Source organism: Diadema setosum, chromosome 10 (assembly GCF_964275005.1).
Source record: "Diadema setosum chromosome 10, eeDiaSeto1, whole genome shotgun sequence".
In the NCBI taxonomy this organism is placed as follows: Eukaryota; Metazoa; Echinodermata; class Echinoidea; order Diadematoida; family Diadematidae; genus Diadema; species Diadema setosum.
In genome coordinates this window covers 19,439,640-19,466,544 of record NC_092694.1, presented here as the reverse complement: position 1 = coordinate 19,466,544, position 26,905 = coordinate 19,439,640, and the positions used below count along the sequence as shown (strand labels likewise).

The following is a 26,905-nucleotide window of genomic DNA, read 5'->3' as shown; positions in this document are numbered from 1 at the left end:
TGACTCATACATAATACAGATTGATATTTCCTCCGATGTCATGTATCTCTGTCGTTGATATTGCTATCATATTTTTGTACAGTCAACCTTGCATACCTCAAATTAGTCGGGACTGAAGAAAATGGTTTGACGTACGCGAACTTCGAGGTCTGCATACGTCAAATTTTCTTCGACTTATCCGACGTTTATTGATGTTCAACATGGTATCTGTTATTGTGCCTACCAATTGCATGCTTGTCAATTGGAATTGAATCGACTTTAATATGACTGAATTGAATGGAAATCGATGTTCTTCTTTCAACACTATTTTCTGGTGGACAATTAGATCACCTATCACCATAAAAAAAAAAAGAAGAAAATACCGGTACGTAATCGAGTGCAAAACAGGGTTGCAGAACATGCGTGCTGAATGCACATTGCGTGTGGATGACCGTGGTGTGTCTACAGAATACTGTGTATGCATTTGTGTAATACTCGTACACGTCATGTGGAGAAACCAGTTTATTTTTTATTTTTTTTTGTCTGTGCGTGAGATGATGTTAGATCAGCATGAGAACGTGAGATTTGGTCAAAATGCGTGAGTCTCAAGGTCAATGCGTGAGAGGTACGTAGCAGCCCTGCAGGTGACTTCATAAAATGTAAGTGAAGAGCCATGTACAGTGTACTCATGGCACATACACTGAGATTGAGTGAGAAGCAGATGCATCCTCCTCAACTGAGGGTACCAGTTGATTTGCCTTAGTTTCAGGAATGATTTAAAGGACAAGTTCAAGCCAAGAATGAAGCAATATTAGTATAACACACCAGAGAAAGTTTGAGAAAAATCAGACAAGCCATCCAAAGTTATGATATAATTTGTAAATCTGTTGTTGCTGGATGGGAAGACTACTACAGTTTGTGATGTCACATGCAAGGAAGGATATTATGAATAAAGTATAAAGAAAATGTAACATATTTTGATTTTTTTCACATGAGAGAGCAATTGACTTGCCTCTTTCAGTAGACAGGGGTAATAATATTACCCTTATATTCACCAGTAACCAGTCAGGGGAATGGGTACTTTTCATGAAAAAAAAAAACCAAAAACCAAAAACTGAAATTTTGTGGAATTCTTGTTTTGTTTAATGTTCTTCACATATGACATCACAAACTGCTGTAATCTTCTCATCCAGTGTTGACAGCACTGAAACATCAAAAGTTCATAACTAAGTGAATGTATTGTTTGATTTTCCTCAAACTTTCATTGATGTTGTGTTGTACTAATATTTATGCATTCATTTCACTCAATCCACACCTATATTGAGGCAAACTTGTCCTTTTAATAAATTTGGTATGTATTGTGTATATTTCAACTAAAGGCATCTACATGTATGTAGGTGCCCAGATTATACCCTCTTTAAAGTCTGTCAAAGAAAGTCTGTCAGTCAAAGTCACAGCACGTAACTAGTAACAGTAAGCATCCTTAGAAAAGCTGTTTTTGTTTTTTTATATGACCATGTTCCAAAAGACATGGTGGTATCCTGGGCTTAGTTTCCATGACACAGTGTTTTTCATCACAGAGGTCATACTGTTCTTTTTAAACCCTGTGTAGTGTTGTTATGGTTAGAAAGGGAAAAAGGGAGGAATTCAATTAAATACTGTTTCGCAGTTTGCACTGGAGCCATCATTTGCATTAAGCGGAATGGTTGCTTAAGAAATGGTTTGTTTGCCTTTAAGATAGCATGCATGAAGACCTTAAAGGGTGCATGGTAATTTGCTACTCTTGTGTGTTTTAAGCCTTGAAAGTGCTGAGATTTTGCCCAACTTGCAAAATATCCACAGCAATGTGTACAAACGATTGGAATTGGAGTGTTGTGCCCCAAACTGTCTTCAAGGTTTCTCTTGTTACTGTACTTTGGTAGACCTTCCTTCAAAATCTTTTTGTGCAATATAATGTCCAACAACTTGAGATGAATGCAATTTACAGTACACTCATGACCTGTTATCTTGCAAGGCTATTTGTTTTCTATGCTGCATTAGGTCATCATGTGTTTCCATGTGTTTGATAATTCCTTGTAGCAGGTCTTTGTGAAAATTCAAAGTGATTTGAACGTTTTGTTTAATGCCGATTGTGAGATTTGGGTTCCCTGTACATTTCAGTTAAAGTGACAAAGTTGTGAATAATCTATTGTAAATAGGATCCTTGGTCATATCTTTGCATTATGACAACACACAAGTCAAGAGCACTGTGATTGTTTTCATATTGTTACTGAGGGAATGTTTACTCAAAAGTGACTGAAAACTAAAAAACAAGTAAAAGATCACAATCACATAGCAAACACACACAATGATGGAGAACCTCAGACCATGGTCACACCACATCATGTCATGGTCACATCCAAAATGCCATCCTCCTTGTGCCTGTTAAAAGCCACCTCATAATCTGGTTTGCATTGTATTGCCACTTGTATAACTTCCCTTATGTAATAACCACAAGAAATACAGAAATTGCAAATGTGCATGAATTTCAAATGCAAGGATAGATACATTTATTTGTAGGCCATTGGCATAATATTGACCGTGAGAATGATTTGATTCATTTCTCATTTAAATTAATTCATCTTGTGACAAGGAAAGTTTTCAGAAATGGACTATTCTATGTCATCGTATTGAACATGTATTTGTTCCCATGAAGTCCGGTACAGAACCTTTTTTAAAACACATGTACAGTGTTTCTCTCAAGTGTACAATAGGTACTTTCTCCCCATTGTAAATGAGTTGTAAAATCATCAAAGTCAGCAAGAATGATTTAATGACAATATTTACCAGAAGAAATATGCTACTTGTCTCCACAGAGAAATTGAACAAATGTTACAGGCCATGCAACAGGATGTGCAGATACAGAATTATCCATAGCTTACAAAGAATTCTGAAGAAATAACTCCTCAAAGGGATTGTATAGTTTTGGTTGAGACCTAACTTAAGGTTTCTAACATTCGTGGTGAGATAATTTTAGATGCATACCTCTGTAACAAATTTAGCAAGTTTTTGTAATGAGTGCATTCTTTGATGATGGTTTGACAAGCAAACATGAATGAATGAATATTGATGAATGAATGAATATTGATGAATGAATGAATATTGATGAATGAATGAATGAATATAAAACAAAATAAGAAGGAAAGGAATTTCAGTTACACCACCAAAGCTCCGTGCAGAATATGATTAATGCATTAATACAACACAGAGATTGCATCGGCTATAAATCTTTGTGCCCAGACACTAAATCTTAACCTGCCAAACCTTTTTTTTTTCCCTTTAAATTTTTTTTTTTTTTTTTTTTTTTATCAGCATTCATTGATCCGTCAAAACTTGCAGATTAGCCAGCCTACTCAGGTGTAGGAATTTGCCTCGGTCCAGAATTTAGGCTATGGTAGTATCTCAATTGTGATTAGGGGGATCAGTTACAGTCCGTTTCTCTGTTCATTAACGAATAATTCAATGTATCTGTGGCAGTCACCACAGGAAGCAGGGTGTGTGCCAATCAGCGAGGGAAGCACAGCTAGGGTTTACAATGATGCAGTAAAGATCATGATGGCACTGTGTTACTATATGAAGGCCAAATAATTTAGAATGTAGTCTAGCCCACGGACATGCTTCTAAAACTCATTTATTCTGAAGAATATCAGCTTTTAGGATACTTGTTTTATGCAATCATGTATTTTTACATTCATATGTAATCCCTCATCTCTATGAATGTAACATTTCATTTTTTGAGAACAGAAATATAAAGATGTATTGATAGTGAAATGATTTCTAGAATTAACATTAACTACAGTGCTGTATCTCAGTGAAATAATCAAATGAGAAACCTACTATTGCTGTCAAGAGACTTTTTAGAAAGTTGCAATCTAGTTGAATTACCTTTAATTGGAGAAAGTATATTGAGGAAACAATGTCAGATAGAGGTGAAGATGTTAAAGATATGTACAGACTCTACATAATTATATACATATACCGTACTTTAACAAAGAGGGTCTTCAAGACCACAGTTGAGGTACTTTATATGATCCTTTTTATGCAATATTGTAGACAGTAGATCTTAAGGGGACTGTACAGTACTGGTTGAGGTCTGGATTCATGTTTTGAACATTCCTAAGTGAGATAATGAGAAACCTCTAATGAAATTTTAAAGAGCATGTGATTTTAAGAAGGATTCAATGTTTATTTGATGAATTGGTTTTCAAATGGCTGAGATATCCCAAAAAGTGCTAATAATAAAAGGCGACATGCCACAACTTTATTAGGATCTCTTTGTTTCACCTTGTTTTTGGATATCTCAGCCATTTCAAAACCGATTTTCATCGAATAAACTTTTGATACCCCTTAGAATTGCATGCTCTTTGACATCTCAGAGAGTGGTTTCTGAATATCTCGCAAAACGTTAAAAACTAAATCTTCACCTCAACCAGAACTATACACCCTTTAACTAACCTAATTCAATGTACAGATACATGAAGATTTGTCAAATAAATAACATATTATGCCAACATTCCTTATATTTCCATAGTTCATATTTCTGTAGGCAATTCTATGATCAATAGATATAAAACTTATACTGTTGCTACGTAAATTTTGAATGTCAAATGTGCAAATTATATATAAATATTAAGATACTATAATTTCTAGTGCTCATATCGATATATCTACAACTTTGTGTTTTGTCTTTAATAATCAGAACTAATCATGAAATTGTATATTATTGGCTACATACATATCCTGAAAATTGCATTTTATTATAAATTAGGTATAAAGCTATAGAATGAAATGAGAATGTACATGTACTTGGTGAATGGATTGGTATACAGCTTCCATCCTTAATTCCTTAATTACAAAAACAAAAATGACTCACAAAATATGGTGCAAAATAGTGGACGTGTTCGTGTTTAAACATCAATCTTGGAAGTCAAGTGCAGTTCACCAACTATTTGTCACATTACATGTGTGAGAAAAGTGGTTGATAATCAGTTAGTATTGAATGAGTTGCAAGTACCCTTAATAAAATGTAATGTGATGTACAAACCGTGTAAGTATACTCATATAAATGTAAAAGGATTTCTTAATTTGAACTGTATATATAGTGATTGACTTGTACAGCACTTTATGACCTTTCAAAGTTATGAACTAGCACCATACAGTACCTGACTGCTGTTTCTTTTCTAAACTCTTATTAGAGTCTGCAAGTAAAGACTAGTCCAGAGAGTTGTCTGCACTCATCCATGGCAAGCCAACAAAGGTTGTACTCCTCTGGAACATCTGGGGGCCTGTTAGTTGGAACCACAACAAGCACTGCTCGTCATACCCACAGTGGCTGGACAGGAGGCAAGCTCACTAACAGCCCCAAGTACCGAGAAGCAGCAGCCTACCTTATGGAGCAGCCGAAGGGGCACCCATCCTATCAGCAGGCCCCTGTCAGGGGCTCCACTCCAGTGGGGAAGGATGATCACAGGATCAGTATTGGGATCCCTAATGGGACCAAGGAGCATGACCGTGATGGCAAGACCATTGACAGTCACTCTGATGTCTTCTATGTGATGGGCTTGCCGGTGTCAATGTGGCCAACAAGTTTACAGTTCTTTTTCCTTATGAGTGCCATCTTCTTCTTCTTTATCATCTATGGATATTGCCAGGTAAAAAGAAAAAAATAAGAAGAAAGATAGCAGTGTGTAGTTCTCATAGTTTTCCGTTTACCCTGTACGTGTACATATTACATTGAGATTAATATCATGCATGCCAAAAGCTGTGAAAGAACTATTGACTAGAATGAAATTTGGATGTGGGTGGGATAAAGAGAGAGAGAGAGTTTTGTCTTTTAGAATAGAGACACTGACCGAGAGGAGACATCAGCATTCTATTTGTTGAGAGCCAATTATCCTAAGGCTAGCAAGTAAGTGGTCAGGAAATGTAAAAACATGACTTGCTTATCTGTTTATTTTCCCCGCCGAACGAGTTCGAGCAGGGGACTATGAAACGGGCTCCGTACGTGTGTGTGTCCGTGTGTCCGTCCGTGTGTCCGTCCGTCCGTCCGTCCGTCCGTCCGTGCGTCCGTGTGTCCGTGTGTCCGTCCGTGTGTGATCAAAATCTTCAATTTGCTACTTCTCTGTCATTTATGAGCCAATTTTGATTCTGTTTGCGTTATATGATAGCACTACATGGGAGCTTTGAAACTTCTACACAGAATTTCAGTCGTGACCTTTGACCTTGACCTTTGACCTATATTGTACATTTTGCTACAAAATGCTACTCCTTCGCCATTTCTAACCCGATTTCGATTCCGTTTGCTTTATGTGATGGCACTAGGTGAGGGCTTCAAAACTTCTACACAGAATTTTGACCTTTGACTTCTTTGACCTTTGACCTTGATTTTTGACCTGTATTGTACATTTTGCTACAAAATGCTACTCCTTCGCCATTTCTAACCCGATTTCGATTCCGTTTGCTTTATGTGACGGCACTAGGTGAGGGCTTCAACACTTCTACACAGAATTTTGACCTTTGACTTTGACCTTTGACCTTGATTTTATGACCTGTATTGTACACTTTGCTACAAAATGCTACTCCTTCGCCATTTCTAACCCGATTTCGATTCCGTTTTCTTTATGTGATGGCACTAGGTGAGGGCTTCAAAACTTCTACACAGAATTTTGACCTTTGACTTCTTTGACCTTTGACCTTGATTTTTGACCTATATTGTACATTGGCTACAAAATGCTACTCCTTCGCCATTTCTAACCCAATTTTGATTCCGTTTGCTTTTTGTGATGGCACTAGGTGAGGGCTTCAAAACTTCTACACAGAAGTTTGACCTTTGACTTCTTTGACCTTTGACCTTGATTTTTTACCGATATTGTACATTTTGCTACTAAATGCTACTTCCGGCGGGGACATATTTTACGCACCGCGTAATTTCTACTTTTCCTTGTATTAAATGGGTTAGTCAAATACTGGTTAGTGATTGGTTAAACACAGTCACGTGATGGAGGCACATTCGTTATGTTGGCCCATGGGCGAACATTTTTGTAATGTTCTCCCATGGGAAAAATTTTCATGTAACAAATGACAGAAGGCCTCGGACCGCACACACACGCGCAGTAAATTTGGCTCTGCAACATGCGAGCGAGCGATTAATATCGAGTGCGTTGTGCTGGTGGTTGACGTTGACGTATTTGACGTACACCTGTAATTGACAAACCATATAATATATCAAATGATGACTTTTGTTGTCAGGAACATGTACCAAATGTTCTACCCTCAGGGTTTGAAATACTATTTCAGGAGGCTATAAGTCCCTTGACTTCGTCTCGTGACTTATAACCTCCCTCAATAGCATTTCAAACCCTTCGGGTGGAACATTCGGTATGTTCCCTCCCCCTCCAGTCATCATCTATATAATGTCTCTTTTTATCTATTTCGAAAAATACTGAGGGAGATTTTTTTTTTAATTTCAAGTAGATTGATGACCACATGACATTGTAAGAAATGACTGAAAACTGTATAACTAGTACTGAGTGAGCCATATATTTTATGAGGATTATATTTTGCGAATTGAGACTTGAAAAACCATTCCTCAAGTGGCTGAATTTTTGCTGGAGAACCATATTGATGGAATGAGAAATAAAGACTGATGTAAAAGCTGTTATTTTCGTGAGGGTTTAATTTTTGTGAATTTCACTTATCACTGTTGGACCACAAATTTAAAGGCATAATTTACCATTTGCAGATGAAACAAAAACCCAACATTAGTGCTTCAAAATAGTTCTAAAATGTGAGTTAGGGATATAAACAACAAATGTAAAAATTTAAATCGGTGTAATTGATATTAAGTATTGTTAAATATACAAAATGTGAACAATAGTGATAATAAAAATGTTTCCAGACTAAACTGTCTACAGTTATGGTTTATTAGGAAAAACAGTGATATCTCCTTACATTTCAGGCTTTATTGCAAAAATTTCATATGATAGGATGTTTTGTGATACAGCTGACCTACTCATATGCATCAAATATGATAAATTGAACATTTTTTAAATCACTGCTCCCAAAGGTAAACAAGACCTTTAACAAACAGACAGGCACTAGTGCACTTGCGATAACCTCAATGTCAAATTGCGAAAACAACATTTTGCAAAGATGTGTGTGGCCTCCTAATTCATAACAATATCTGTACGAAAAAATAACAGCTTATACAGTATCCCTTTTCCCACCCTTGCATTTCATTCCATGGCATTCATCTTATACAAGGCAATTATTTACGAGCCATTGATTTCCCAAGACACAAAGTGTACTATCAGCTCAGGAAAATTTGCAACAGTAGTGATAGTAATAGCAGAGACTCCAACCCAAGGTACCTTCTGATCTGGAGATTCTCCCGCCTGAAACCCCTAGCAAACGGGAGACTCAAAGTTGATGTGTGCGAAACGCGAAATTCCCAGGGATCTAGATGCTCTCTGGTGCTATCTAAGGCTTATTTTTTCAACATACGATAGAAATATGTAAAAATCCTTTCCAACGGGAGACAAAGAGCCAGGGCGGGAGAAATTAAATCTCAAACGGGAGAACGGGAGATTTTGCAAAAATGGTTTTTCGGCGGGAGATCTCCCGTCAAAAACGGGAGAGTTGGAGTCTCTGTAATAGTAATAATAATGATAATAAAAGAACATGGCCTTGTATGTTTAGGTGTACTTTGTGTTACCTAGTATTCAGTCCTTCCAAGATTTCAGGGTCTTCTTCTTCTCAATTTTCCTGCTATTGATGCTACTCACCCAAGCAAGTAATGTTATTCATGTTATGAAGTGACCGGTTCAGAGAAGTGTGTACTTGTTTTGTATTTTGCTGTTGAAACTCTTTGTCAATCTTTGAAGAACTGTAGATGCATGCATGCGTACTTACTGGGGTTTTGGGGCACTCCCCCATGATACACTTCTGTTCACTTGATAAACAAGTACATACATGTACATACAGTGTATATGTCAAACAAAAACCTCAGCATGTAGAATGCCTCAGGTAGTACACAAAGAATATCACTGAATGTGTTTTGGGGAGTGGGACGATTTCCATGGCCCTTTAGGGATTATCATGGCACTATTTGTCTGGGGAATATTATAGCACTACTTGTCTGGGGAATGTTATAGCACAATTTGTCCAAGTCAACCAAATTCATAAGTGCATTTACAGTTTTACTGCGGTAATGGATGATCTTTAATATACATAGATTGTACACTTGTACATTGTAAGCTGGCTGTGACCTTTTATTTGACTTTTTCTCTCTCATTGACAGCTGGAAGCTTTCACATTGTTGTAAACATTAAAGAAAAATTAAAAAAGTAGTGAAACTGATCAGATTGATATGAAAATGGTTGTCATAGCAAAAGGAGAAGTCTCATGAAAATTTTTTGGAGGAAAAGTTTGGATTTATGCAGCTCCACACCTCTGGAATGCTCTTCCACTGGGGATCTGATCAGCAGAGTTCATAGAAACTTTTTAGAATAGTTGGAAGTCATGCATGTTTGCATTTTGTATTGGTTAAATATTTGTTAGTTTTGTTTGTGTATTTCTGATTCTCTCCCTTTTCCTTCCACATTAAGATTTAAAACAGTATGTGATTCATTGTATATGTCCCTCTTTGCCTAAGAATAGGTCACTACATCAATGGCACATAGTGAATGCTGTACTCAGGCACTCAATAAGAGAGAAATAAGTTAAGATTTTAAGTAAGGTTTGCTCTATGCTGTATTTGGAGATGAAAATATGATGCACTGTAATGATGGAAAGAAACAGACTTGAGATGACAGTTTGTGAAACTCAGTGCTTGCAAAAGATGGCATGACAAAATTTGGCCGCCTCCAATATTACTTTAAAGTTAACTGTATACACTGTATTAAGAGAATACCTTCCTCTTCATTTGAGTAAACTGTAGCACACTTTTTTTAATTCAACTTTTCAAACAATTCTCATTTTCATTCTGCAGGAATTAATTTTCAGCTTTCAGGAGTTCAAGGCCTATGGCTGGTACCTGACGTTGACCCAGTTTGGATGCTACACAATTTTTGGTCTCTTAGCAACAAAGGTTCAAACAGACACAGTTCGAAGGTACCAGTACACTACTATACTGGGAAGAAAATAACAGTGCTTGGCAATAGTCAAGATGGATGTTTGGGGAATCTAGGGTGGGGTTTTGCTACACATGCTTTCTTACATCCAAATGTGTGTTCATGTGAACACACTCCTCATAATGTCCTCTTTGTATCCACCTTTGTCCTTTTATTTAATCTTAATTTCATTGTACATTCCTGTGGGTACATCTCCATTAATTAGTGTTCTGTCGGTTGAAAATTTCATCAAGATTACATTTATTACATTGAGCTCAAAATTGCTCAATTGCTATAGGAAAGGACAAGGTAAGAAAAAGTAAGGGAGGATAATTACTCACGTGACAATTTTATACAACAGGCCAGTTGCAGTAACTTGAAGCTAACCAATTTTGTTTTTATGCAGAAGTAAAGTTTATTTTCAATTCCATCTTTATCTTTTTTTTCAAGTCTTGCACATAAACACATAAAAACATAAAAACAAAAATGTAATCACAAATCACAAGACATTCATCATGAATACAGCTTGGCATATAACATACAACATGCTTTTTAAAAATCCCAACATCTGACCCAAAATACGACACATCATTTGACTTTTAGTTTGGATATTGAACTCTTTTTTTTTTAAGATGACACATGGTAGTGTTCCACACCAAGTCTTCAGTAGACCTGCTACTTTGAAATGGCACTTGCCATGTTTTACTTTATGGTATAGTTTAATACCAACTGTCTATGAGAATCAGTGTTTGTATTAGCTGCATGTATATATAAAATGCTTCATCTTTGTGACTGTTTCAATTGACATGTAGAAGAGTTGTAGGGTCTATGACTAACATAAAGATGTAGAAAATTCTGGATTTGATATTATCTTCTTTCCCCTAATAGAATTCCAATGAAGACATACGCTGTACTATCCATTCTGACAGTGATGACTATGGGAATGTCGAATGCATCTTTAGGGTACCTGAACTACCCCACTCAAGTCATCTTCAAGTGCTGTAAACTCATCCCAGTAATGATCGGAGGTGTGCTCATACAAGGTAATATCTTGTGTTTGCTTTGATGAGATGTATTCATTGCAATATAGTGCAAAAGCTCTAGACTGTTTACGAGATACATTTTATTCCTATTAACCCTATAAAGCCCAAACTATTTTGACCCTTCCCAGGCCCAAGGGGGGGGGGGGGGGGAACATGGTGCCCCCCTATATAACTTTGTTATTGTTTGATGTATCATCGTCATATTTGGCACATGGGTAGAGCAACTCATACTCTACGTGACCGCACATTTGAATTTTTTCAAGAACACCCATAGAGGGCACTATTTACCAAAATATAAAGAAATACATAGGAAATATGCTAAAAACATGATTTTTCTGTATAATTTCTCTATCCCCAGTATATATGTATTATATATTATTATGGATCAATCATTTTCATATTTGCCACAAATGATGTACAAGTCGAATCTCATTATTTGTTATGGTTGAAATTTCTCAAGGTCACCACATGGGGGCACTACTCTAAACAACAAAGAAATACATTATGAGACCTGTGATGCATTGTTTGGGATTGGTGCGTGTATAGTTAATCACATTTCATATTTCCATGATATTGGAATTTTAAGTTTGCAGATTGATAATATGGTAAATGATATTACAGACATAACTTGGGTGAAGGAATCAAAATGACACAAAATAGAAGGGCAATCTTTGGAAAATACTGTTGTTTTCAACCATCTCTATTATATCGATTGTTTTATGTCTTTGTCACATAAAAACAAAGGAAATAATAGGAAAAACATCTCAGGGCCATAATTACTTCACATTTTGCTTCTTCAGTAAAAATCATCTGAGAAACTCCCATTTCATACATTATAATATTGTTAATTGAAATTGGAACAGAAAAATACGCAAAATCTGAATGACATGGTTGTCAGTTTATGGTTGCCTGGTTGCCATGGCAACCAGCAATATCAAATATAGCTAAATTATATATCAAAATGTTTGCAATAAGATTTTAGGAAAAGTCACCAAATTTGGTTGAAATTGATAAAGGGCTAAGGAGTAGCAAATGAAAAATCTGGTAGGGGGCACAATGTGCCCCCCCCCCCCCCCTTGGGCTGTATAGGATTAAGAAGTATGTGTATCAGTAGGTACTTTCAGTAGCAATGCTGGAGTAACAAGGGCTCTTTTGAAGAGCATTACTGAACCTAAGTGAATAAAAGAAAGGAACATGCTATATGGAAATGGACGGTGAATCCTTCTGAGATGGGCAAGTCATACAACTGTAAGTTTTTATCTCTGTTTGGGGTATTTTTTTATTTTTTAATTTTTTTTTTTTTTGATGAAGAAATGAAGAAGCAAAATCCATGATATGTTAAAGATTTGTGCTTAAAATTTTGATGAAATTGAAGTTGAATGAGTCACTGCTACCACAACTTTACATATACTGGTATACATATAAAAGTATGAGTGTGTGTGTGTGTGTATATAATGCACATACATATTATGTTGACTTCTTCACTCATGTAGGGCATTGCTTAGTTTACACATTTTTGTAAGGCTAATGACAAAATTGCTATGATTTTCTGATAAAAAGTCAATGAATGTCATGTTAATCATAATATAGGTAAACCATATGGCATTGTGGACGCTGCTGCTGCACTGTGCATGAGTATTGGCCTTATCTTCTTCACATTAGCTGATATCACTGTGTCTCCCAAGTTTGATAGAACAGGTGAGAAATACAAATATATATTCCACTGTCCCTGGGATGGCAAGACCTCATATTTCAATTAGCATAGTTATATGCAAACATCTCTTAACTCAAAATTGAGAATGTCAAAAATACTAATTTGAGTTCTTATAAAATCTTATAATCTTATAATGTAAGCCAAGCAATGTTTCTACATTATTTTGACATCAACATCGATGTCATTGTGTGAAAATGTTGCAAAAGTTACAAAAACACGTAATTGCTTTTCTGATAATGAATGATTTTTAGGTACAGGTCTTGTCACCCCAGGGACAATGTGTGGGTCAATCAAACATAGGAACCAGCTACTGAACAAACATGATCACATTATAGTGGACGATTTGTTGTGTCTCTGATGGTTTAAAATACCACTTTTGGAAGAAATGAATTATACGATGAGGTTCAAGGACTTACAACCCACTCAATAGCATTCAAAGTCTTTTGATGGACTATTTTGTATGTTTCCTCCTATCCTATGCCAGTTTTTATTTGCATAATGTCTATGTCTGTGGGATTGTGTGCTCCTCCAATGTTGCCTCTTTCATCTTTGATATATGACTTCTCATCTTGCCTTTCAACATTCAGAAGTACATATTATGAATACAGTTAAAGAATTCTGTATCACTGTGAATGCAATTTTGAATATGGTTTTTGCTGTTGATGTACCCAATCACTTTCAAACTTTCAAATTCAAAGCAATATGTTACACAAATCATTGATTAAAAAAGTTTAGTATAACAGAGTCCACAGCAGTGACCTGCCCAAGATTTGTACAGAAGAAGTGGTAAGAATCTCAGCATGACAAGAGTGCTATAATCTACTGTATTGGGAGGCAATTTTAAATCAATAAAAGTGTATTTCTTGATATTAATACTGTTGTGCAAGAATCATTATTAATTACCAATTACCCTTTGACTAACATTACAGCCATGTGTGTACCTAATATATCAGTCAACTCACTAATTATTACATGTATTAACTTTTCAACTAAAACAATGCCCTGAAAGTCTTAATGTGTGTGTGTGTGTGCTTTCTCTTTTTTCTTCCCTAGGAGTATTACTGATATCTCTGGCACTATGTGCTGATGCTGTTATAGGGAATGTGCAGGAGAAGGCAATGAAGACTTATCGAGCATCATCTGCTGAAGTAGTAAGTTGACATGGCCAAGTGTGCACATTGTAATAAATTTGCATTCACAGTGACACTTTCGAATGGATAAGAATTGTCACTAATTTACATTATGTAGTAAACATGCTCAGTTCAAACATGTATGTTGCTTTAAAGGTATTACTTCTACTTACGCAGAGGTTGACTGTGAATGTGACTTTTTGTTGACAAAGTGTAGTGTCTATTCATCTCCTGAGAATTATCAAATCACATGTTATCACATATACGAAAAGGTTATGCTTGTTTTGTCACTTCTACAGAGAAAAAATAAATTTGTTCGACAGAGTTTGTAAGGAATTGACTTGTGTGCTTAGGAGGGAGAAATTTCCTTCATATAGCTAGTAGAGACAAATGTTTATGTCACTGAACATCTTTTGTCTTATTTTTTCAGGTTTTATATTCATATTCCATTGGCTTCCTGATTCTCCTAGTTGGTCTGTTGTCACATGGTAGTTTCTTCCCAGCATTCTGGTTTTGTTACCAGGTATGGTTGACAAGTTCTTCAAGTTCAAATAAGGACAAAACAGGTTGGAATGTTTGAAATAATTTGGCCACATTTATACTCTGCTGGTACTTTTCTAATTCAGTGTTGGCAGGCCAATGTCGAAATTATGCCCCCCCCCCCCAAAAAAAATGTATATATATATATATATATATATACATATACATACATACATAAAAAATAGATTGAAGGTTTGTATATATTTGTATTTCACCAAGTTAGAAAGAAATTTCCAGAAGTCAGAACACTTCTATGAGAAACACAAGACATTTTTAGCACTGATGTTGACATTACATATATACCAGCAGTTCAGCAATGAGACTAATAGGCATCAATCAAACTTAATGTACCACTTATTTTTGTCTTCTGGTTCAGATGCAAAAACATCTTTCTGCCATAGAAGTGTTACACATTTATGTTTTTCAAGTAAATAGCAGTGAATTGTGCATAATGTCGAGTCCCTTGTAATAAAGATACTTTCTCTGAAATTACCTGCGAAGGTACAATAACACCAAAAAGAGCCATGTTAAAAAAAAAAAAAAATTATCATAACTGTTGTAATATTTGTGACCCTGCACCACAAAACAAACAAAAAGTCGCCAGACATGGATTTTTAGTTAGGGGCAGATTCTAAAAGAGCAGACTCTAAGCCTTAAAATCATGTATAACTCAATTCAAATGGACTCTCCTAAATGTTGAAAAGAAAGCACACACTCTGGAAAAGTGTGAACTAAGAAAAGAGGCTCTGAAGTAAAGAGTCTATTCAAGCGCTTAATCTTTTCCAAGCCACACTAGCTGTGCCATGAAAGGGACAAAAAACAGGGTGTTAACCACTGGAGCGAGAACAACGAAGGGATTATCAGATTAAGCTTAAATTAGGCGTGCTTTATTAACACATTTTGTCCATGATTAATGACAACTTTCAAAGCAGTAGCATTATCCTTTCAAAAGTTATTAGAGTTGAAAGTGAAGAGTGTGTACAGGATTTTTAAGAAATGAAAAGTGGACTCTATTAGAAACATCTAATCACATTGTTCTACAGTAAAGTGTTTGAGGAAAACTGCTGAAAACACAGTTTCCTGTTTGTTTTATGATCCCAAACTTTAACATAATGTAGAAGACGACTTGCTCTTTCAGAAAATATGAAAAACTCAAGATTGGCTAGGTTGACCCATTTCACCCATTTTCAGTCCTCACACAAATTCACTGTGTGCGACTTTTTGTTCGTTTTGTGATGCACGGTCACATTTATAACTTTAAGTGAACCTCAAGAAGATGAAACACTAACACAATCTTAGAAAACTTTAGTTCATTTGATGTTTTTCATACTGTGAATATTCTGTAGGAACCATTCCCAGGAAAATAGAATTCATTCAATGCTAATCCACTAATTGATTTAGATTCAATCATCAGCTATGGTTAAAGAACCAAAGTTGGCAAGGGTTTCAAAATGTACTTGTTCAGAAATATCAGAAAGTGTAATTGGCATGCTTGTTGACTGCTCTATGTCATGATCAATTACTAAGATGTCTCTTCTTAGGAATGCTCTTGTTAGCTTGTAAAACAAGATACTCTTTCAGAATATGGAACTACTCACCTCATGAAAAAAAAAAAACCCATAGTTTTGAAATCCAATACTTCATTCATTGAAAACGTGCAAGTAAAGTTTTAAAATGATGAAGTGTGTGCATTATGTACTTATTCATTTGTCATTAGGACCCTCTTTGCATAGGGTAGTCACATTTCTTTCCTTATGTTGCATTATGTTTCTTTTTTCATTTTTCCACAGCATCCCGTTCAGACATATGCATATGCTGTGCTGTTCTCATTATCAGGATATCTTGGCATCATATTTGTGCTAGGGATGATCAGACAGTTTGGGGCCTTAGTCACTGTAACAGGTGAGACACGTTGACACGTCAGTGTTAATGGTCAAAGTTCATAACGGGAACCATTACGGGGTTTTTAGTGAGGGCATTCACATGCTGTCCTCTCAAAGTGGATTGCTGAGAATGATGTGTACAGTCCAAATTACACCAATATATCCACCAGTGATGTAGTCATATAGTGATGTAAAAATCATTGTACAAAGTCAGTGAAACTAAGGCAGTAAGTCCTCAAAGTTAAATTGAATCAGACCAATATTAAAAGCTCAAGACTATACATTGGGGAGTCTCATAATTAGGTGTTCTTCATTGGTCTGTATGAGACATGTTGAGTGCATAGTTAGTATTCTTCATGATAATGGTGATATGGATTCTAATCAAATGATAGGCTTAGAGCAATCACGTGACCAGTCTTTGATTTTGCCTAAAATGCCCACCGGATATAAGGTTTTTGCTAATGACTCGTACTTAGGACTGCTCAAAGATATCATTACTCAAATCTGTGACTTTGTTCATTCAGTTGCACTTGCCATAATTGCTCTCACTGACACCACAAATGCATGCTTTAGCTGCACACATTTTATCAATAATAAGCATGCGCTCCACTACTTATTTACTGTCAACAATTTAAGTTCTTATTCAGAGCATTTAAAACATTTCTTTGGACATCTTGGCTTTTAAGCAAGTTCTATGTGTAGCTGACTGGTATTTACCCATGAAGGTAGTAGTAAATTAATTTTTTTTTTTTCATAGAACCATTTTATTAACCAAATGATGCACAGGTTTATGTTTGTGATGTTAATGGAGATGCAGCTCACTCTTGAGTATTTGCAATGTTGTGCAACATACACCCAACAGCGCCTTGTGCACGTTCAAGTGTGCTGCACCTCCACTAACACACCCTCACCTGTGCATTATTTGTATATTTCATTAGTCTGCCTGAGCAGTGGAAAGTCAACTTAGTGACTGTGACCATTGGGCCTCACCAACTGAGTAAATTAGGCAGTTTTTGTGTGTTGACTTAACCAGGGTACTTAATATTTTGGGAGAGAAGTGAAGTGGGTTCTTTTGCATGAATGCGGCATGACTTTGTGCACACTGGACCAACAGTTCTAAGTCTTTTCCAAAAGACTTTGCAATGAGGGTAAAGTGCCTTGCCAAAAGGCACTACTATCAGGCTTGGAGTCAAACCTCATGCTAGCATGGGGGTCTACTGGTTTTATCCATGTGGTTTTAACCCCTCAGCCATGACAGCTGCTGTTTCACACTGTGCTAGATGTGCTAGATGGAAGAAGTTGATTCTACAGTTCTAATCAAATGATTATACTTACCCTGTTTATGTACCAAGCAAAGAAGGGTTAAAAGTGAGAATTATACGAGAAAATTATGTGATATCAATGATAAGTTTGGAGTCCAATGTAAATGCCATGTTGGGTAACTTATTGGTATGTAATTTGTCTCACCATATGGAATTACCTGTCCAATTATGCTCAAATTTCCACTCATCCGTTGATTAAATTTCCATGTTTCATCAAAAGTCACCATTTCTTCAAAGGAAAGTCTTTAAAACATTAAAATTGGCTCATGTTTTGCTCATACAGGCATGGATCTTGATTGACTCTATTCCACCTCTAAAGCTCGCATACATAAATGTTGTTTATCGTATTCTCAATTGTCCCTTCCAGTCACAACAACAAGAAAGACTGTAACCATGATGCTATCCTTCCTACTCTTCACAAAGCCTTTTACAACACAGTAAGTATTGGCAGCAGTGCTTTGGGACCTTTAAGAACTATTCAAAGTGCAGGACATATTACAGGCATTGCCAATAGGTTACAGGCCATGTCTATTTTATGTTTTCCTTCTTCTTCATCACACATTCAGTTTGATGCAGAATATTGAGTGACCCCTGTAGAAATGGAAATGTAAAGCAATAAAAGAGGATGGAGAGAAATTATAGTAGAAGGCGCATCTTGTTGTTAAGATGCTATGCCATTAGATTAGGAAGATGCCATGCCAGGAAGATGCCATGCCATTAGATTAGGAATTCCCTCTGATTTAATCAAATGCCTGCAAACTTAATGTTTGCATATATTTTAATAATGTTTGAATATATCAGAAGGCTCATCTTTTTGTTGAGATGCCATGTCCTTGGATTAGGAGGTGTCATACCCCCTTTGTTTTTTTGAAATACATATTCTCATATCTTGGTATAAGCAAATAAATAAGTTTAAAGGACAATTCACCTTCATATTCATGTGGGTTTTGTGAATACAGCAATATTAGTAGAAAACATCAGTGAAAGCTTGGGGGAAATCAGACAATCCGTTCAAAAGTTATAAATTTTGTAAGTATCTGCGCAGTCACTGCTGGATGAGAAGACTACCACAGTGTATGATGTCACAAGCGTACAACGATATAAGGAAAATAAAAAGAGAATTTCACAAAACTTTACTTTTTGAATAAAGTGCACATTTCTTTGACTTGCTACTGACGTATGTTAAGGGTAATATTATTCCCCTTGCCTTCTGAAACAGAGAAGTTGAGTGTTCATTTGTTACGCGAGAAAAGTAAAAATATGTTGAATTTTCTTTATACTTTCTTTATGTCGTTGTACTCATGTGACATCACAAGCTATAGTAGTCTTCTCATCCAGTCGTGACTGAGCAAAAACTTCAAAAATTCATAACTATTGAACGGATTGTCAGATTTTCTTCAAACTCTCACTGATGTGTTCTGCTAATATTGCTGCATTCACAAAACCCACATGTCTATGAAGGTGAACATGTCCTTTAAGAAGATACTTGAGTGAGTGTAAAGCATAATTTCTTTGCTTGCCATGAGCAGTTAATTTATCAACAGCCAACAAATGCTATGTGACTCACACAGCTTTTGTACATGTTAGGATATATTTGTACAGTACTGTATGTTTCCCTGAACTGTCAGTTAGTCAAGGAATATAGCAAATCTTCTTGCCGTGCAAACTAAAGTTCGAAAATTGCATTTGTCATTCCCCAATGAATCATTTGAAACAAAAACAATAACCAGAAAAATCAACACTAATGAAAGAGAAGTTCAACAAATTTTAAGAACAACCAAATTCGTGAAGTATCAGGAAATCATATGTCAGAGAATATTAGAGTGCAGCATCGACATCACGTGCATGTTAATGATCACATTTCTTTTTGTATGTTGGTAAATCACTGTTTAATGGCATTTTGAAAAAGCTGCTTTGTTCAGTTATTTTTATATGACAGAAGAATTGGGTTTCTTTGTTTAGATATCATATGTATATTTTTTTTTTTTAGGGGGGGGGGGCCTTTGAACAAGCGGAGGTACTATGGAGAAGATGGCAAAGTTTCTGTTAAAGAAAATCAAGAGAAAGCATTACTGCTTGGGGAATGTGTTGTAGACAATATCTGATATAGTTAACTGCCTTTCAAACTCAACAGTTCGAAAGGTAGTTGGCTATATCAGATATTGTCCACAAAGCATTCCATAGCAGAACGTCCTTGCTGCAATCTATTTTCTTGAAGAGGGGAGGGGGGATTCCACTACATATGGTTTCCATTCAACTGTAAAAGGGATTTTTTTTCCTGTTATCTACATATGTAGCAAAATGTTTCCTCAAGTGTTAGTAACATACCCTTGTCTTATCCCCTGTGTATATGTAATTTATTTGTATGAGTAGCATAATTCCAATCATTAATTTGGAATGACTTTGCACTATGAGTTCATGAAACAGAGTCTTTTACCTTCACAAATTAGCTTTTTACATTCACAATCTTATTCTGCAGTCATGGTCATGTTTATATGTAGGTTGTTACTCTTCACTGCAAGCAAAGTAAGTGAGTTCATGTGAGTGTATCAGTAATCTTATATGTTGCATTAAATTGTGGCATTGAAATTTGTTGTTCCTTTTTTCCAGATACATCTGGTCTGGGCTATTAGTTATATTTGGAATATTCCTCAACCTGTACAGTAAGAATACTGAAGTAGTGAACAACTGGATATCCAACAAAGCAAGAGAGCTGGTCATCAGTTTACAACACAGACGAAAGCAGTACCCCGCCACAGCAACTGAAGTTTGAGAGAACATGACAAATGAAATAAACTGCCTAACTTGTGCTCTCTAGCAATAGGGATGGATTTGAGAAATTTGGATATGTATGATTGCATAGGCCATGCTACATATGTGACCCTGCATCACAAAACCAACAAAAAGTTGCCAGACATGAACTTTTTAGTTAAGAACAGACTCTGATAGAGCAGACTCTAAGCTTTAAATTGATGTATAACCCAATTCAAATTGACTCTCTTAACCTGTGTCTAAATAATGGGAAAAAAGCACACACTCTTGAAGAGTGTGAACTGAGAAAAGAGGCCCTGAAGAACAGGGTACATTCAAGCTCTTGATCTTTACCAAGCCGTGCTGGCTGTGCTATGAATGGGACAAAAAACAGAATGCAAACCACCATAGCAACAACAATTAAGGGATTATCAGATTAAGCTGAGATTGAGCATGCTGTATTAACATAATTGCATGGTTAATGCCAACTTTCAAAGTAGTAGCATTATCCTTTCCAAAGTTGTTGGAGTTGAAAGTGAAGAGTGTGTTCTAGGATTTTCAAGAAATTAAAAGGGACCTCTAAGACATACCTGATCACACTACTCCAAAAAAAAAAGAAAAAAAAAAAGGGTTGTAGAAAAACTACTGCTGAAAACACACTTTCCCATTCATTTTGTGATCCAAACTTAAGGACAATGTAGAAGAAGAATAGTTCTTTCAGAAAGTATTAAAAACTTGAGATTGACTTGGCTGACCCATTTCACCTTTTTTGAGTCCTCACATAAAATCAAGGGTTGCGACTTTTTGTTGGTTTTGTGTTGCACGGTCACATAAGTCTATGTAGCTCAGAAAAGAAAGTGCACCTCTTCTCAGCAGCATTATACTTGGAAAAGTGTAAGAGGGGACTGGGACAGTACTATGCTATGTCAAGTATTAGAGCCAAACCTATCCTAGCAGCCACCTGTTAAGCTCTAAGCTCCCTTCAGGTAAAGACCAGGTATAACATGTCCACCTGTCAGACACTATTGGTATCATCTCAGATCTGTGATGATCATAACTTTGTTCTTTACAGTGACTTTTTAATCACCATTTCATGCAGAGCTTCCACTGGTAGAATGTACATGAAACAGCTTTTGTTCAGTGTTCTTTTATTTGCTCAGTGGTATATTTGCTAGCAACACCGTGAGGGCAGATTAAAATGTAATGTGAATATGGAAGAAAATAGAAACTAAAATGATTTTCTGTTTATATCCTGATATTCCTAGGTCTTTCAAGCAATAGTGTGATAAGATCATTTTTATGTGTGCATGTTAGTAGACATAATGCACTGGCTACTTAGTAGTGATCATATGAAGCAAAATCTACTTTGCTGGTGTAAAAAAAACAAACCAAAACAAAACAAAACATATATTTTTTATGTCTAATGGATATATATATATATAATAATTCTATAGGAAACTTTCTTTCTATGTGGGAGGGTAAAAGTACAATCCTTGGTCAGTGGCCACCAGTAAGCTTCAACAAAATGTACACCAAAGGCAATGTACTTATAAATGGCTGATGCTGTAAGTTTGTGAGATGTCTCTGTATACAGGTTTTTATGCCTCTGCCACGAAGTGTCGCCGGAGGCATTCATGTTTTTGGGTTGTCCGTCCGTCCGTCCTTCCGTCTGTAATCAATTTTGTGGACAGCGTATCTGAAAAAAACTGTAAAAAGTATCCTAATGAAACTTGGCGTGTATATATATGAGTGGGCGAAGTTGTGCCTATCAACTTTTGGGCGCACATGCTCAAGGTCAAAGGTCAAGGTCAAATGCTCAAAATTTCACTATTTCCCCTATATCTATGCAGTGCCTGGAGGTATTTTCTTGAAACTTGGTGTATACATGAACTACTAAATGAAGATTCCCCAGAGAGAGTTTTAGGGTCATGAGGTCAAAGGTCAAGGGTCAAAGGTCAAGTGCAAATGTTAAAATTTTACTTTTTTCTCTATATCTCACAAATATTTCAAGGTATCTTCATGAATTTAGTATGTACTGACTGGCAGTGATCATGGAGGGAATTTAGGGGTCATGGGTCAAAGGTCAAGGTCAACTCATCAAAATGTCATTATTTCCCTCTTATCTATGCAATGCCTGCAGGATTTTTTTTCTTGAAACTTAGTGTATGCATGTATTACCCAATACAGATTCTCTTGGAAGTTCCTTGCCAAAAGGTCAAAGATCAAGAGGTGAAGTGAAAGTGCTAAATTTCACTTATTCTTTAAACTTATAAAAGGGTCAAAGTTGGTTACAAATCCTCAAATCCCCAAATACCTGCACCTTTAGACAGTATAGCCATTCATGCAAATAAACCTAGTTCAAGGAAAGTGAACATTCAATACATTATGTGACAAACCTGTCATTTTAATATTTTGCCAGTTATGTGAGACTGTCATCACACATTGTCAAGACATTGTGCTATAGACCTAATCGGAGAACCATGCATTATGGCGGAGGCATACCAGTCGCCATGGCGACATTTCTAGTTGTAATACTGCAGTTGTGTCTAATGGGGTTGAAAGTATTGAAAGACAGTTTAAAGATATAAGCAGAATGTTTTTGTGAAGTGGTATTTAAATGATTTAAGGTAATGAGAACTAATGTTTACACGAAGCCCCTGATTTACAAGTGGTGATAAAATGTGCTGTGGTGTTATTGTGTAGCATATTCCAACTGACATTCAAAAAGCTCAACTGTCTTTCATTCCATGAATTTAGTGTAATCATTAGATAAAAAGCCTCAGCCCTTTAGCAGAAAACCAACGGCAGATCTTTGGTTTAGTTTTCACCATTACAAACAGCTTATATCAAAATGTGATGCACTCACATTCTGTGTGGAGATTACAAGAGGTGCCATAGTTAATACACATTGCTCATGAAGCTCTGAAACTCTGGACTCTTCTCTCAGTTTTGTTGACATAGAAATAGCAACAAATGTTCAATAGCACGGTCAGGCTGAAATGACAGTAACAATTTTGCCCTTGTATCTACTCTGGTGTTTTTCATGAATGAAAATTGTGATACATGATGTCAGCTTTTTAGTTTTATATATTTCAGAAATATTTACCCTCATTTTATTTTTTTTTTCATGTATTTTGATTTTTACTGAGACCTACAAGTTTATCATAATTATGAGTCGTAGTACTGCACAATTTTGTTATGTTTTAAGAATGTTCACAGAAATGTGCCTTCCAGAGGGTATGTAACAAGTATATTTAAGTTTCACTTTCCAGATTGATATACAGCATATGCCAAGCACAAAATTAAACATGGAACCTTTTTTAGTGTAATTCCACTCCATGTTGAAGTTTGATTTTTTTTTTTAAAATCTAATCAATAAGATAAAACAGAATGGTAGAACTTTCGTCAGATAGTTAGAGAATGTAAATGTTTTCCCTGTTTTCATGAAACAGTAAATGAGATGAAGTGATGATGTTTTTCCCTTGCAAGTTTCTCACAGCCCTGCACACAAATCTTGACATCATTTCTTTTCTTCAGAGGAAATCTGCAAGAGAAAAAGAAAGTGTGTGCTTTGCATCAAAGCACGCTATCAAATTATCATTTTAAAGTAATATCCAGCAATGCTGACCCTTACGGAAAGGGGTTGTTGCTGCATTATCAACCAAGAGCACAATTTGTAAGCTATTTTTCTTCAACATCTATAGGGCAGTTGCATGATTTCCATAATGTTAATACAGTTGAAGCATAAAGGACACCTTGAACTTTCATTGATTTTTATTTTTTGCTGGAACTGTAACTTAACACATCCGTGGCCAGATTTATCCACTCTGCCCAATCATCTCACTCACTGTAATAAAAGACTAGACTGTTGTGTGTGCTTTGGGTGTGTGTGACTGCAAATACTGAAGTGTGCATTGAGTCTGTCATGTACTCAAGGTTTACACCAACTTTGTCAGGTGTATCCTATTAAAATCAAAGCAGGTAAATGGGCAGACATATCCCACATTTCTCATGATGAGGAATAGGTGAGACAATGAAATGTCATAACTGTTCATGGGAATGTGGTATACCAGGTTTCCTGTAGCATCAACTCGTGTATTAAAACCTGGTATACCAGATTTCCATAATGTAGACAAGAGTGTCTGCATTCGTGGCCTTAATTCATGTTTATTTGTGTTATGCTGAACAGAAAAAAACTTTGATCAAAAGGTTAGAGTTTCTTCTATCAATATTTGTTCTTTTTCTGTATCAAAATCGCTTGTGCATGTGTTTTTATCCAATGTTGTAATTCTTTTTCCAATGTAATACTGGACTTTTGCTGACCCCATTCGGGAGCCCTTATAGTGTATTTAAAAAACGAGGGTAGCAGGGTTATGACTTAATTATGTTTTCAATTACATTTGTACCAACAGAGTTGAAGATATTGAACAAACTAAACTTAACATTGCAAATTACGTATTGAATAAAACCCTATTTACGAGACCAAATTCTGGAAATGAACAATTTCATACATCATGTTGACCTCATGACTGAATTATTTTGTTTTCCCATTGAGAAGGGGTTATACTCAGGCAAGTGTCTATGTGAAATGCATGCAACATCAGCCCAACCTCAAGGGGTTTAAGAAACTAATCGTAACATATGCAAAGAGGCTGACATTTACCCCCCCCCCCCCCAAAAAAAAAAAAAGAACTTGCTAGTACACAGTTTATGTCTCTTCTTCCATTCAAGCATTTGTCCGTAAGGTCTTTTGACTATCTTCATCCATATGTCAATTTTCATCATTACACAATACGTTCTGATCCGTCTTTAATCTTACAAGGTTTTTGACTATTGTACAAGATGTGTAGGCCTACAGCTCATGCAATGATAGATTTACCAATCAAAAAACACAATTGATATGTCACATATACTTTAGAAGTATAATATCTGTTTATTATTACACTGGGATGAACTAATGATGTTTTACATTCTATTGGAAAAAAAGTAAGAGATTTGATGAAATGCTGTAGTTTCTGTAATAGATTGTGAAGCCATAACTTCTACTAGGAAAACCAATTTGATGTAAATGATAGAAACTTATTTGGAAATATTTGCTTTGTCAAAATGTCAGTCCATTGACCAATGGTAAAGATGAAAGAATTTCATCAAAATGTAAATGGAGGGCTATATTTTATGGTAGGATACTATGACTGCATGAGAAGGTGAAGGTATCCAAGTTGATTCCACAGAGTAGTTGTATTGCTGTATGTCCTGTGTGGTATGCTTCATTTCTAGTCACATTATCTCTGGGGTTGATAGACAAAAGAGTAAAGGGTTATTGGGAGAAAAAAAATATCAGGATGCAGAGAGTGTGACATTGATTTGGTACCTGGTAGTAGGATATTGTTTATGATTTTTATTATACATAAGTTGCCTACTTATGATGGATTGTGTGTTGCAAATTTTGTGAAGTATTCCTTCAAAGTGCAATAATATGGAATTAATTCAAAGAACTTCTCATGGTGGCATCACTCTTGAAATTAACTGCTGTTAGGAGGAGTATAGGGATATCTCACCCTTAACCCTAACTAGGCGGGGGGGGGGGGGGGGGGCCTCCAAGGCTCCCCCCCCCCCGATGTTCAGCGCGATGTATCGCTATTGCGAAAAGCTATTGCTGCGACGTTTCATGACTTTTTTCTTTCGAGTCTCCCGCATCTTTTGACACCAAATTTGCGATGCCCGGGAGCGAGGTTCCGAAGTTGCGCATAAATATGTATGTGCATGTCAGACCAAAAGTTGCTCAAAAACGTGAATTTGTGTACAATTTCAATGCAAACTGTGCTTACAGGCAAATTTCATAAAAGCATGATTATTTTGGGGTTTTATTGACTAGAATCAATAAATAACACATTTTCTTGTTCGGAACAATGTCGCGGACAAATTTCATTGAAAAAACAATGAAAAACATTAAGTCTTAAAAACAATGAAATACATAAGAAATTTAAAAAAAAATGAAATACTTCAGAATTTTTTTCCAATAGCACAATTTTTTCTCTTACATATGCATACATTACATACATAAGTGATTTATACCAAATTGTCTGATTTCATGCATCGTTATGCATAAATTACCGTAATTTAGCATAAATGATAATTTTTTTACAAATTAACTTCATAGTACTTTAGATTACATCATAGGCGATGTGTGTGCCAATTTTCGTCGCGATCACGCAGTTGATTGCTGAGATCTGGAGGGGGGGGGGGGGGGGGCCTGGGAGCCCCCCAGCTCTATCATCTACCTAAATAGCCCGGCCTAGTTACGGTAAAAAAAAAAATCAATTCAAATGATTTCACAAGAGCCACAAGGAAAATTATCATGTGGAGACAAAAATTATACATTCAGAGCTGTTTTA

General features: G+C 36.0%; 1 protein-coding gene across 1 annotated transcript; it reads left to right on the top strand.

The window, feature by feature from the left end:
* The first annotated feature begins 5,219 nt into the window (after positions 1–5,219).
* On the top strand, positions 5,220–21,008 carry LOC140234091 (adenosine 3'-phospho 5'-phosphosulfate transporter 2-like). Its single transcript, XM_072314171.1, has 9 exons — positions 5,220–5,669; positions 10,007–10,128; positions 11,016–11,170; positions 12,761–12,868; positions 13,938–14,035; positions 14,445–14,537; positions 16,345–16,456; positions 18,127–18,196; positions 20,370–21,008. Exons 1-9 carry the CDS (start codon positions 5,259–5,261, stop codon positions 20,530–20,532), a joined length of 1,332 nt encoding a protein of 443 aa, XP_072170272.1. The 5' UTR covers positions 5,220–5,258; the 3' UTR covers positions 20,533–21,008.
* Positions 21,009–26,905: the final 5,897 nt, after the last annotated feature.

What these genes read in the sequence shown, in the direction of transcription:
- LOC140234091 (XM_072314171.1), top strand. Translation starts at nt 5,259, where the DNA reads ATGGCAAGCCAACAAAGGTTGTACTCCTCTGGAACATCTGGGGGCCTG. An exon ending in GAGCATCATCTGCTGAAGTA is followed by an intron (nt 14,036 to 14,444) that starts GTAAGTTGACAT and finishes TTATTTTTTCAG; the next exon opens with GTTTTATATTCATATTCCAT. An exon ending in CATTCTGGTTTTGTTACCAG is followed by an intron (nt 14,538 to 16,344) that starts GTATGGTTGACA and finishes ATTTTTCCACAG; the next exon opens with CATCCCGTTCAGACATATGC.